The sequence below is a fragment of the Accipiter gentilis genome, chromosome 14, assembly GCF_929443795.1.
Source record: "Accipiter gentilis chromosome 14, bAccGen1.1, whole genome shotgun sequence".
NCBI classification, from domain to species: Eukaryota; Metazoa; Chordata; class Aves; order Accipitriformes; family Accipitridae; genus Astur; species Astur gentilis.
The window spans coordinates 21,961,658-21,974,920 of record NC_064893.1 but is presented as its reverse complement, the minus strand read 5'-3'; the positions used below and the strand labels follow the sequence as shown (position 1 = coordinate 21,974,920).

General features: G+C 46.1%; 1 protein-coding gene across 1 annotated transcript in view; it reads right to left on the bottom strand.

The window, feature by feature from the left end:
- Nucleotides 1-2,285: 2,285 nt before the first annotated feature.
- The window catches only part of TOP1 (DNA topoisomerase I), a 79,529-nt gene continuing 68,551 nt past the window's right edge, over nt 2,286-13,263 (bottom strand). Inside the window, exons 12-21 of the mRNA XM_049816510.1 lie at nt 12,920-13,107; nt 12,133-12,277; nt 10,914-11,057; nt 9,553-9,738; nt 7,873-7,941; nt 7,116-7,230; nt 6,242-6,369; nt 5,026-5,120; nt 4,083-4,232; nt 2,286-3,699 (exon numbers count right to left, since the gene is read on the bottom strand). Coding sequence (XP_049672467.1) covers nt 3,597-3,699; nt 4,083-4,232; nt 5,026-5,120; nt 6,242-6,369; nt 7,116-7,230; nt 7,873-7,941; nt 9,553-9,738; nt 10,914-11,057; nt 12,133-12,277; nt 12,920-13,107 — 1,323 coding nt within the window. The 3' untranslated portion in view covers nt 2,286-3,596. The remainder of the gene's footprint in view (nt 3,700-4,082; nt 4,233-5,025; nt 5,121-6,241; nt 6,370-7,115; nt 7,231-7,872; nt 7,942-9,552; nt 9,739-10,913; nt 11,058-12,132; nt 12,278-12,919; nt 13,108-13,263) is intronic.

Here is a 13,263-nt window from a genome sequence, read left to right as displayed (position 1 = left end):
TTTTGCAGCCACAACAAAGCGCCTGAAAATATCGCAGCAGGCAGCAGGAAGCCCTGCTCAGGGCTGGCTGCTGAGAGGCTCCTGTGGCTGGCTGAGCCCGACCCCGCAGCCACCCTCGTGGAGTTTGGGAGCCCAGCCAAGCGCTGCCCCAGCATCGGGGTGACTGGGAGGCACTTGCAGAGGAGCCAGGGCCTGTGTCTACTCCAGGCTCCCCACGGACACTGGGCCCTGGGCTGCTCTCCAGTGCCAGGGAGATGGATACATCCATCAACCTCACCATCCATGTCCCTGCCCAGCCTCCTGCCCTTCCCAGCCACCAGGGCAAGGAGAGGGTGCTGCTTTCACTCCACCCTCCTCCCTGCGGAGGGCTGCGGGCTAATAAAAAGCAGCGGAGAAACCACACCAGGAAGAGCAGCTTGGGTCTCACCACATCCCACTGCTCTTGCTCCCCACTGCACCAGACAGGGGTTTTCTTGGGATCGGGTGAGCAGACAGCCCATGGGAGGCAAAGCAAACCAATGCTGAGGTGCGCTTGCATGGAAACCCAGTGACCACTGGTCAGGTAAGGGTGAAGCAGGAAGGATCAGAGCAAGGCAGTGACAGGCCACATCCTTCCCAGCTGGGAGGAACACAGAACCCCTGTTCCCCATCAGCACTGAGCACTGCCAGCTCCATCATCTCTCCAGCAGGAGCCAAGGATCCTAAGCTTTGTACGGCACAGGGGAGACCAGCCCCTGCCCTCAACCCCCCCACCCCCTAAGCTCCTTGTGCTGAGCAGCGCTTGGGCACCCAAGAGCAGCCCCTCTTCCCCACAGCACCCTCTGCACACAGCTCCAGCACCAGCAACCCCATCCCGGCCTCAGCTCTTCTCTTCTCCACAGCCACCCCTGCTGCGCTAGCTCGAGCACTGGGCTGCGATTAACCTGCTTTCGGCTGGAGTGGGGACATGGGAAAAGGTTTCCTGTCTCCTGAGCGCACACTGCAGCCTGGGCACTGAAGATCAATGCAGAGAATGTTTCCATCAGCAACACGGAGTAAAGGAAAACCCAAACACTCACGATGGCCTTCTCCATGCTTTCTGGCACACCTGGCTGCAGCATGTCCTGGCTCTCCGCGAAAGCAGCCTCTTTGAAGGAACATGAGCTGAAAATCACCTTGCCACAGGGACTACCCTGAACAAGCACCATCCCACTCCCTCTTCCTGCCAGAGGTCAGCCTGGCTGTGCCCCTGGCTCCTGCTGCCTCAGGTCACTTCCCATTGCACTAAAGCAACGGCCTGCACTTCCAAGAACGCTTGAAGGGACCCCAAATACAGACACTAAGCCACATTCCTGATGTTCCCACTAACTCACAATGCAGCCAAGGCATCCCAGAAAGGATCTTTACCCACTATCTGCAGCCACTCCTCAGAGTGAGGGCAGGCTCCTAGGCTTGCTGTGCAGGCTGCACATGGACAGGGCTTCAGGAGGGACCAAGCAGCTTATTAAAGGGGAATAAAAGCCTCCAGGCAATTCGTGCTGGGGTTGGGAACAGGAACCGTGCAGCTCCAAAGAGCCTGGAGGGTCAGGCTGCTGCTATTTAAGTGCATTATTCAAGGCAGTTTCCCCTGCAGGTGCACAAACCAACCCAGACAAGCACACTGCCATTGGGGGAGCACAGATGAGGGATCTAGGAACCAGGTGAGCCAATGGACCACCTCAAGCCCCAGCATTAACATGAGCTCATGAGCAAGCAGCAGGGTCGCAGGCTGGTGGGACAGCCTGGTCAGCCCTCTGTGCCCCTACCAGGGCTCCAAAACACCCCATGCTGTGTTGCTGTATGACCAACTTCTCCACCCATTGAGGGTCTGGCTACATGACCATACAGACCTACCACAGGCCAAAGAGCCATCATGACTCAACACAATCAAGCAGCAGTGAGTTACTCAAAACATTAGGGCAAGCTGTGGAAAGCCTTATCCCTTCCAAAAGCCAGCCATGGCCAGGTGCTTCATTTCAGATCACTGGCATCACGATGAACCCAGCACATGCTCTCAACTCACCCCTGATGAAGGCACAACTGCTGCATCAATCCCAACCCACCTAGACCTTGCCATGGCTACCACATCCTCTTTGCAGCCCTGTTCAAATGAAAAAGGCTCAAGCATCTTGCTATGGAGGCAGTACCTGCTGTACGGGGGCTGCAGAAACAATGTGGTGCCAGGCCCACCATCTCCCCCCCAGATAAGGGACCTAGGGGACCTCATGGCGCAGGGCCAGAGGTGAAAGAACACAGAGACACCAACACTCAGTTAAGTTGTAGGAATTTATTTTAAATAACCTACAGTTGGATTAAAAGGGAATTCATGATAAAAATAGAAGATACTTGTTGAGGAAAGGCTGCAGGAAATGGTCTTCGCACACACACTACGCTAACAATGCCTCTAAGACTAATGATTATAGCAAAAAAAGGTTTCACATTAAAATTCTGCTTTTTAATTTTTTAAAATTTTTTTACACAATTACAAAAGAAAAAATAAAAGCCCTAAAATCTTGATTATTTTCCTTTTTGGACCAATGCTCATTTCCCTCGAAATTTATTGACCTGTGAAACTTCTTTTTACACAATAAAATCTTTCAAGTAAAAGAGGGGGAGTGGGGCTTAGAAAAAAAGGGGTGGAAAGGTAAAACAGTCTGACAAACCTAAAAAGTAGATATTCTTGAAGTCTACAGAGCATGTTCAGAACAAAGGGTGATGGGAATGTCATTTGTTGCCAATTTCACTTGTCCTCAAATTCCACACGCATCTCCCCATCACGCGGCTCCCTTCCCCCACCCGCTCCCCAAATCTACGCGATCTTTAAGATCAAGAAGAAAAAAAAACCTGTTTAAATATTTTAAAATAATTAAAAGAAATAAAAATTCACATTTAAAAAAGGAACACTCAAGTCAGGAGGCTGACTTCCCATCACGCTTTGCTCTGAATGAATGTGGTGGATATTTGTAATTCATGTTCTAATGCCATGACTGTTTCAAGTGACAAATTGAAAAAGATTGGGTATTTCCATGTCTATAGTGACAGCTGTAACAGGTGCGTTGGGTTTCTTAAATTTTGTTTATTTGTTAAATTCTGAAATGGGGCAGGAGGGGGAGGGAAAGGGCAGGGATTAAGGAGTCCATTTTCTATTAAAATATAGAAGTTATTGCAAAACCCTAACTGTAAAAACGCACCAATATAATTGGATTTTGTATACAGTAGCTAAAGATTCCCACGCTCTCAGTGTGATGGTGAATTTGCCTGGCGGAAGGTTGACAAATCCCCCATCCACTTGCCCTGCCTCAAGAAAAAAAAAAACCACACAAACCAGACAGCTAGAATTTGGATCTCTGAAACATTTTTAAATAAGTTGTCCATAGGACAACTGGCTCAGCTCCTTTAGGATATTTCCAGGTTATGCTTTCTGCAAGATGTTGGCTGTTTTATCTGATGCTCACTTGCCCCTTTCCTCCTCCTTCCCCAGCATCCAAGGACAAGTAAGGCTCACAGTTTATCAATCTCCCTAAAAACCAGGCTACTCCCCCTTTTTTTCCCATAAAATTCAGCTCATTAAAAACAAGTTAAAACTCATAGTCTTCCTCTGCCATGTCGATAGCCCAGGCAAATTTCTCTCGCTGGGTTTTGTTATAAATCTTCTCTATAGGAATTCCCCACTTCTTACACCTGCAGAAGAGGAGACGCTGTTAGAGTCAACACAGCACAGGCACTCAACAACCCCTCACTGTGCAGCAGAACTGCCCTGCTCTCCCCCCCAGCACCTTCCTAAGCTCTGCCCCATTCCAAGACACGCCACCCAGCTGAGCACAACCAGCCTCCTGGTGTTAGACCCTGCAGGTTCTCTGACCCATCACCTCCCAGCACACTGCTCACTTTGGCTGGCATGTTGCACTTGTCTCAAGGGACTCTTTTATAACTTCCTGAAACCATTTGAAGACACAAGGGAAGGCCACAGACAGACTTCTCTGGCATCCCTTGTCTGCTAACTGGGGGGACAAGACAGAAGCGAAGGGGTGGTTCCTTCCAGCACACCCCAGGCAGATGCTTACCAAGCAACAGAGATCCTGGGATCCAGATAGTTGAGTTTGGAGGTGCCCAAAGCAATCTGCTTGTTCTCCTCCCTATCTGTAGCCTGAACCTCCAGCTTCATCAGTTGCTCCTCAATCCTCTGCACAGCTTTCTTCTTGCTCTCCACCGTCCTGGGGTGGGAAAGAATCAAAGCATTTAATTCCTAATGCCCTGCTAGGCTTGAGATGGCAGCACTGTAGGAACCCAAAGGGACTCTGCTCAAGGTAAGCAATGCCACCAGCCACAAAGGGCAGCTGTGTCACCACAGATGGTGACACGAAACACTCAGCACATGCAATTAAGAACTGACATTTTCCGAGAGGCAGAGCAGAAATCTTAAGCAGCAGTTTTGTTTTAAAGGGTTGGAAGCGACAGCCTGAACTGTACTGATGCTACACCCACTTTAAAACCAGCCCATCTATCCCTCTGTAATAGTCATGCTGTGATTGTGCTTTCAGAGCTCCCTTAACTCAGTACCCCTGTGGCTATTCTGCAGAACCCACACAGAGTCTGAGTACATTGTCTGCACTGTGGGCTTCCAACAGAGCACAGCAGAACCCAGAAAAGTGCATGTGCAATTGTGTAACTCCTGGCTCCTCATTCAGATGGCAATGTCGCGCACTGGATCCATTACTCTGCTTGGTGCTGGGCAGCAGCGTGGTTGAGCACTGGCTGGTGCTCGGCTCAGAGGGCTAAGAGACACAGTAGAGACTAATACTAGTGACCATATCAGGAACTGCAGTGTCAGACCACCAAGGTCCTCAACTTGAAGGCTATTTCTTCATGCATAGAATAAAGAAGGGACAAGAAAGCCTAAGGAAGTTTTCCCAGATCACAGGCTGGGGAAACAGAATACAGGGTGAAGGGCCCATTTGGAGCCGAGAGTACTGGGAGCATTGCATAGCCTAGTAACATCAGCCTTACTTTTTAGACTTCTCATCTCTCCGGACCTTGGCATCAGCTTTGGCGCTTTTCAGTTCTCTCCTGGCATCAGCTAACTGCTCCTTCTTGGCATCGATCTAGGAGAGGCAAAACCAGACGGCAGCACTGTGAACAAGCTGCTGACAACTGTGGCAGTCACCCCTGGGTAGCATAACCCAGGGAGTGAGTTTGTGACCACATTCAGAATCTACCAGTGGTCAGACCCACTTCTGCAGAACAATTAGGCCATTGGCCTTTCGGTTTGCTGCAAAGCCTACTGTGGTGAAATATTCACCCCAGAAAACAGGGCCCCACTCATTTCCCAAGACAAGGTGGTGCTGGGAGCTTTCTCATACACCTACTACCAAGCAGGCAAAGAATTGGTTTGGCCTGGTACTGGCCAACAGCCCTCCAGGCAGCTTGTCTGCCTCCAACTGCATCCTGTCAGTACCACTATCTAATGGAAACACGATAGGATGAACCCTGTTCCCTCAGCAGGAATCAGTTCTTGCCCCAAATCCTAAAGGCTGAAAGCTGTTAAGGCTTCAGGCAGTTCTTCTCCAGTAAGTTTAGGATTCAGGGAGTTTTAGCATTTTGCAGCCCCTGTTCAACCATTCCCCTTAAACATCCCCCAAGCTCTAAGATCTAGGGTGAAGGCAGCCATGTTAGGTGTTACAGAAGCAGGGGACACTGCAGTGCCAAACCAGAAGTCCTTATTTTGAAGGTTATTCTAAAGCCAGACCAGGAACAGACCTAACCCCTTTGGACCTCATGGCCTTCACCAGAAACAATCTGCAAAGGAAGAGGTCAAGTCAGAGGGGCTTAATGTACCATGTACACAGCCTGCACTGACAGTGGCCTGGGATTCACACAACATGAGTGGATGCCCACTCCGGGTTCTTTAGGGGACACAAAACCAGAGCTAGAGACTGCTGCTGTGAAGTTTCAATGGCAGCAGAAAACATAGCTATGGGATGAAAGGCAGACAAAAAGGGTCTGGTCTTGGTCTTTACAAGTATAAGATGACTCAGACTGAAAGGTGTCCCTTTGAGCTCACTACTCCTATCCAAGCAGGCCCATCTCTGATGCAGGAATAACCAACTCCTCACAGGGAAAAACAGACTCTGTTTCCGTTTCACTCCAAGTGAAAGGAATGACTCCCAAGATGCTGCGCTTGGAGCCCTGCCCCAACCCAAGACCTGGGCAAGGGTGGGGGTACCTTGCTCTGCAGGTTCATCATGGACTTCTCGAAGGTCTTCGGCGGAGCCCTCTGGTGGTTACACAAAATGGCAACCGCTCTGTTGGCACGGTTATAGGAAAGGATCTTCGCTGGGATGTTGTCATCCGCTGCAAAGTACAAGAAAGTGGTGAACAAGTGGGTTCTCCAGGGCTGTGCAGCCCCAGCCAGTGTCCCACCGACTCTGCAAGCTTACAGTCACTGCAGAACTGACCCTCCCCCTCTGACGAGCTAGTCTCGAACACTGCACTCTAATTACACTCCTAAGAGCCTGACCACTTCCATCCTGGGCCCTAACTCTTTCTGGGACAGTTTCTTTGATAGCAACAAAGACACCATTTGCCACTCAAGAGAGAGGAAGCACATCCGTACTCAGAGCAGAGGACAGCAGGATCATACTTCTCAAGACACTGTCGGGCTTCACATATCCAACATGCCCACTTTGTAAAGTTGTTAAAAGTACAAGCTAGCAGTGCTTGACAGAGAGGTTGTGAATGAGCAGCCAAGAAACGTGGGGCTGTTACAGCTGCATCTGCCTTGCCTGCCACCTATAACACTTTACAATTAACAGAAAGCAAGTAAGAGACTTGGTAAAGGACAGGCATAAACTAGCAGGCACACATTGGTGTGCTTGCAAGTCAGTTCTGCTCTGTCCCAGTGCTGGGCTGCTCAACCACCCCGAAAGATTATCTGGCAGCAGATTTTTGGTCAGACCTCAGCTCTCTGACATTTGCACTGGGAGAACTGCAACAATGAAGTCGTGTACAGATATAAGACTTGTGGCTAAGCCAAAGAAGCCAGTTCTGTATTGCAGGATAAGATCCATCCCCCTCACAGTTTCAAGGACAAGACTTACGATTAGTGAGCTCCTTGAGCTGCTGCTGTAGCGTGATGGAGGCATTGTAAGTACGGAATACCTTGGCTGTCAGTCCCTCCATAAGGTCTTGAAGGTGTTTATTTAAGATACTGGTCTAAGGAAGCAAAAGGGAGATGACAGCACTAGAATTGACCACAGCATTTATGAAATCTCTGGACACACTGCTGACGAAGACATGCAGCTCACAGCTGAAGCCTAGTGTACTCAGACCTGACCACAACAGAATGGCCACAACATTACTGAAACCACAGAAAAGTAAACAAAGAACCAACAAGTATTAGATTGGTATCAAGTACCACAAGTGGCCAAAAAAGTTTTCTTCAGTGTGGAGGTTTTGATTCCCAACAGGTAGAAATGTGCCTGTCCCATCCCAGGGAAGGTACCTGAACCACCACAGTGCTCCCATAGAGCCAAATGTGCAGTTGAGGATGGCACGTGAAAATCTGTCACCTCACACAATCGTCATCTCCGAACTCTGAAAAAACCTCCCCAGGTCAGAGCCAGCCAGGCTCACCAGGGCCAAAGCCCATTGGCTTCAGGAACCTGTGGGCACAGTGGACAATACAGACACCAGATTGAGAGAGACTCTCACTGCTTTTAGGCCACTCAGGCCAGCAACTGGAAGAAAATTGCCACTGAAACCATTTCTGGAACACAGCAGCTGTTACTGCCTGCTGCAGAGTGAGCCTGTTCATGGTGCTCTACCACCACCCCTCACCATTAACTACATGCTTACATTGAGGCGGTCAAAGAGGTCATCCTCAGGCTGCTTGTTCTCCATGAAGAGCTGAAGATTCTTAAACACCTGCAGGAAAAGAAAACCGGTAACTTCAGGCACACAGACCAGACAGCATCAGGTAGCAGTAATACATAAGGAAGCAGCACTGCCAGGGAGCCACTTAAACTCTTTTCAGGCAACAGTGATGATGCTGGATGTTACTTCTCAGCAGGGAAAGACCCTTATCTCTCAATACAACGCTTGTGTTGAAGGTTCATCCCCAGCAACGACAGTCCTGAGCATTCAATGCCCTTTCTCCTCATCTTTTAGATCAAGATTGCAGGAGACCTGATTCTGCTCTGGCTTAGCTGCCTAACAGAGAAAGAGACTCCAAAACTACTACTTTTCCCTTACTCTCCATCATTACTCCAGCCAAAGAAACCCCTGAGCCATTTCCCATGGAGTGAAGCTACCAAAACCCAACCCTTCTCATTGCTGCATTAAACGTTTCATACAACTCCATCCCAAACAAGTCTCACTGGGTTAGAGAGAGTAAACAAAGTATCTTTGATTATACAGAGACCACAAATCCCAGCTCTGCATGCTCCTAATACCCAGTTCCTAGCTTCTCAACAACACACATTCTTCTTCTATAGACACCTAATATACAAAGATTTCTAATTCCACAATAATCAATACCCCATTGTAAGCACTGAAGAAGAGACACCAAGAGATACCAACACCAATAAATTTAAACAGGAAAAATGTTTTCTCCTTTAAACAAGGAAGTAAGAATTCTAGCACATGCTCATTTCTATAGCAGCCACAGTTTGGTTCTTTTTCAGTTGCTTTGCTCCCCAGGAGGCCGACATTGACTGCTAATGTTACAATTACCACAGTATTATACATCCAGTATCTAACATACTATGCTGACTGCAGAGCTGTGGCCCAGATGCAAAGCTGTTAAATCCACAAAAACAGAAGTTTTTTTGGATAGTGCCCTCCAGGTTCACACTGCTGGGTGGGGACTTACGCTGCAGTGAGGTCAAGATCACAGCAGATTTGAAATTGGTGGATGACAAAGAAATAAAGCAATTAACATTGCCTAAGAAAGAAGTCTGGGTTGGTAGATACCCAGGTTCATAGGCCAGAAGTATCAGTGCACCTACTCTGTATGCTCTGGAGCACCCAAGATCAAGACCTACCTCAGTGAGGGCTCAGCTCCAACATGAACAAAAACACTGTGACAGAGAAGCTAGTATCATGACAGCCCAAGTCAAACTGCTACTCTAACAGCACTGTCCAGCACTGTATTTCAGAATCTTTTATGCTATTACTTGTCATATGGGCCTAGAACTCTACCATCTACAGGTGACAAAACCAACTCTGCTGACCAGAACAAAGCCAAAGAAACCCAGCTAACATAGCTGTTAAAGCTATGTTATGCCAGCTCTTGACACTGAGACCACAGGGAAGAGCTGCAAGATGTTTAAGTATCTTATCTGCCGGGTTATGTCACACCACCAGCAGGCTTATCTTCCATGGTACTGCCAATAAAAAGGGAATAACATTAAGTGACTTATTTTCTGGCTAGGTATCTGACCTGTGACGAAGTACCCTGTTATTGCCATCAAAAAACTGCGTTGACTACATTTTTCTGCAATTCAGTCTGTGTATGTGTTCACGGAGATGCCTTACCCTCTTCTCAACAGGGACTTTGTTGTAGTATCGGATGGAGTCTTTTCCTAGGAAGTCAAACTCAACCACGTATTCCTGGCCATCCAGTTCAGGATGCAGCTTGATATGTTCTACTCTCAGTGAGCAGCAGCCCACGGTGTCAGCTGTCTCTCCTTCTTCTTTTTCATTACCAGCTCTCAGGGCAAGCTACATTTATATCAAGACAAGAAAGGTATGCATTTCAAACCATCCCAGTAACGTACAGATGCTTGAAACTTTCAGACACTGGCCTAGAATCAGCAGTGTCCATAGAAGAAGAGAAAGGGAGAAAATGCATTTGAATGAATAAAATTGACACTTATAAAATTATAATATAAACAACCTTAAGTTCTCTTTAAATCTGTTTTAAATAACCCTACACCAAAGCCACAAATCTACTAATCTACCAGAATTACCTTGGGTTATTTTAAGAGAAGTTTAAAGCAAGATGTTTTACCAACTTTTGCTCATTAAATAACTCAAACTGTAAGACAGTTCTGACTAATGGAAATCCATTTCAAAATGTTTGATATTTTTTAAAAATCAAACTGACTTCCATGTAAACTCAACCCGATACAAAATCCTGAAGTTCAGTTGTTCATCTTCTATGATCCTACCTCTTCACTGCATGCTAAATAAATACAGTTTAAACAGCATATAGGACACTCTGGGTTATATAAATTATCAAAAGGCTACATTTGGCTGCATAAGAAATGTGTTTTAATAGTACTGGTCAAACCAATTTCTAATTTTTGAAGAAAAACCTTCAGTGTTCATATGAAACCACAATTATTCAAATCAAAGCTCCCTGGTTTACACCAAACCATTTTGAACAAACCCTGTTAATTTAGTTGGTGAAGACACCATACGCTAGCAGGGCAACAGCTCTCTGGGAACTGGTTTTAAGTAGCTTTAAATGCCTCAATGCAACTGCAGTTTTCTTTACTCTGTGGTGAAAAAATTAGCATAATTATGAAACCTCACAACTGTGACCTCAAACTAAAGAGGTGACAAACCAGCAGAAATTCCCAACAGGAAAACTGGAACAGCTGGAGACAGAAGGACCACACAAACTTCCCAGTAATCCAACTGGGTGATTCTGGAACCAGGCTGTGAGTTTTGCCTGAACTAAAACAATGCTGCCTGAAATAGCCATGTTAAGTACAATAGTTTATTGCTCTGAATTCCAGGTAATGGGAAGGAAAAGGAGATGGGAGCCTGCCCACCAGGAAGTCTCAGGACACCTTAGTAAATGGGCTGAATTCTGCCTTAGGAACAGCATTCCCAAGCACTCCCAGCAGGACAGGAATGGTAAGAGGAGCGTGCTGGGGAATGAGCCTTACCTTATCAATGAAGTATAGTGCCACAGCTCTCTGCCTTACTTTCATCTCTTTGGATTTCCAGTCTTCTCGATATTGATTTCGGATTTTATCTACACACTTCTTCAACCTCCGCGCTGTCTCATACTTCTGCCAGTCCTTCTCACCCTGCAGAGAAAGTTGGAATAGAGTCAGCATTAGAAAGCAGGCAAAAGACCAGTTCCAATCTGCATCTCAAGGCTATAAAAGTCTGTGTGTGGCAAATGGTCTCACTGTACAAAAGCACTGACACTTTGCTGCTGAACAGCTCAGCTTCAAACTATGCTGCCATGCAGCTGTAGGTAATTCAGATTTCCATGATATTAAATGCTTCCACGGAAGCAACTACAAAGACACAAAAGATATTATGTCTTCCATGCTTCTCAACATATAAATGGTTTCCTCTGCTTTATTCAGATGACACTTATGTTCTTTCAGCTGTGTAATTAAACACCCATAAAACGTAAAAGCAGCATAAACAGTTCATCATTATTATATATTCAAGCCATGGCAAAAGGAGGTCATGAATCCACAAGGAACAGACATTTTTTTCCTATACTTGTAAGACAAAGACAAACTCCTTGTTTCCAATACAGGAAAAAATATCTTAAAAAAGACTTCATGAGAAGAACTTAAATCCTGCTCCCGAAACTGAAGGCTACTTATCTTTCAACAGGTTTGTCACTGCTTTTATGGAACTGAACTGTTGACTGGTTATTTGCGCCCACAGCAGGGTGTGTTTTCCTTCAGTCATGAGCTCCTATCAGCCTTCTCAGCCAGTAGCCTGGCCACATTTTTAATTTTACAATGGACTAATTAGCAACCCATGGTTAGACCTTCACTACATGATCAGGCAGGGGAGGTTAGGGCCAAAAGCAGGTGAAATATCCACCAGAGCAAGTCTGTTCTTGGATAAATTGCTTCCTTTTAGGTTTCCACAGGGTAAAGGATTTCTACTAGGAATAACACAGTGATTCTTTTCAACAGACATCTTCCAGATTTCATCTGCTCCTATGCAGTAATTGTATTCTTTCTTTTCAAGGGGAAACAGAAGCACAGAAACTTTCCAATGTTTTTCAATCAGTGTAGGATGAAACAGCAAGACAGCTTTACTTCCTATCTCTCTCCCAGCAAACAGCTACATTTACTTCTTGGAGACAGGACCAGTAAGATTTTTTATTTTTTTTTTAAACTAGACCTTTACCTTAATTCTTGAGCTAGGGTTCAACATGATGTATTTGATAGAGCCTTGGATGTTCTCAGTCCATGACACCAGCCAGGTAACCTTATTATCATGCCGGACCTCCTTCCATTTGTGTCCTGGTGGAGGGGCAGGGATCTTGGAATCCCTGCAGAGAATTACAAAACAGCAAATAAAAACTATTTCAAGAGACTTACACAGCATCAAAATAGAGAAAATAATGAATACCATCACACAACGAAAGCACAGGAAAAGAAACTGAGGCAACATAACTACGTTATTTCCACAAGCAGGAAATCAAGTGAATTAAAGTGAACAAAGATCAGAAATGTAACTACTACGCATATGTATCTGCTGAAGAACTATACTATAGGTGGGAACACACATTGCTAGGACCAGCTTTGATCTGTGGACACTGCAGTAGTGTGGACACTTATCAGGACAAGACAGAAGAGAAGCCCACTAAACCTTAGCCTTTGACATCAAGGAAGAGAAAGCAGGGCAAGCTACCTAGAAGAAAATTAATTTCTGGAAATGCTAGCAGGAAAGACTGTGTAAGCAGATATAGACCATAGGCATGAGGAAGAAAATATGTTGACAAAATTCTACATGAAATCCACGATAGCCTTGTTCAGCCTTTGCCTGTATGACTTGGTTTCTTATCCATATAAGAGTAAGATAAGCAACATGCATATTTCTACACGCTTGACTATCAACCTATATAGGATTTTTAAAAAGAAGCTATCCTATCTACAAAGCAAAGCCAAGGTGTGAAGCATCCAGTGCTCACTTGCTGCAGTTAATGATGATGTCTTCTGGCATGATGCGTCTCTTCAACATGCCCATTTTGGGATGGTTCCCACGACCTCGGAAGAGACCTGGGGGTTCAATCTTAAAGTTGGCAATCCTTTCCTTGTGGTTGTCCATCACGCAGTAACCATACTCCTTCAATAGCCGCTCATTCTCCTCTTTGATTTTCTGGAAAAAGCCAAAAGGAAAAATGATATGGTATACCCAGCACCACACATATCTCTAATGCCAAGACTTAATTTTTTTTTTTGTATTTGCACCATGACAATGCTGAGGACTCAAAAACCAGATCCCCATCATGCCAAGTGCTATATCAACACACAG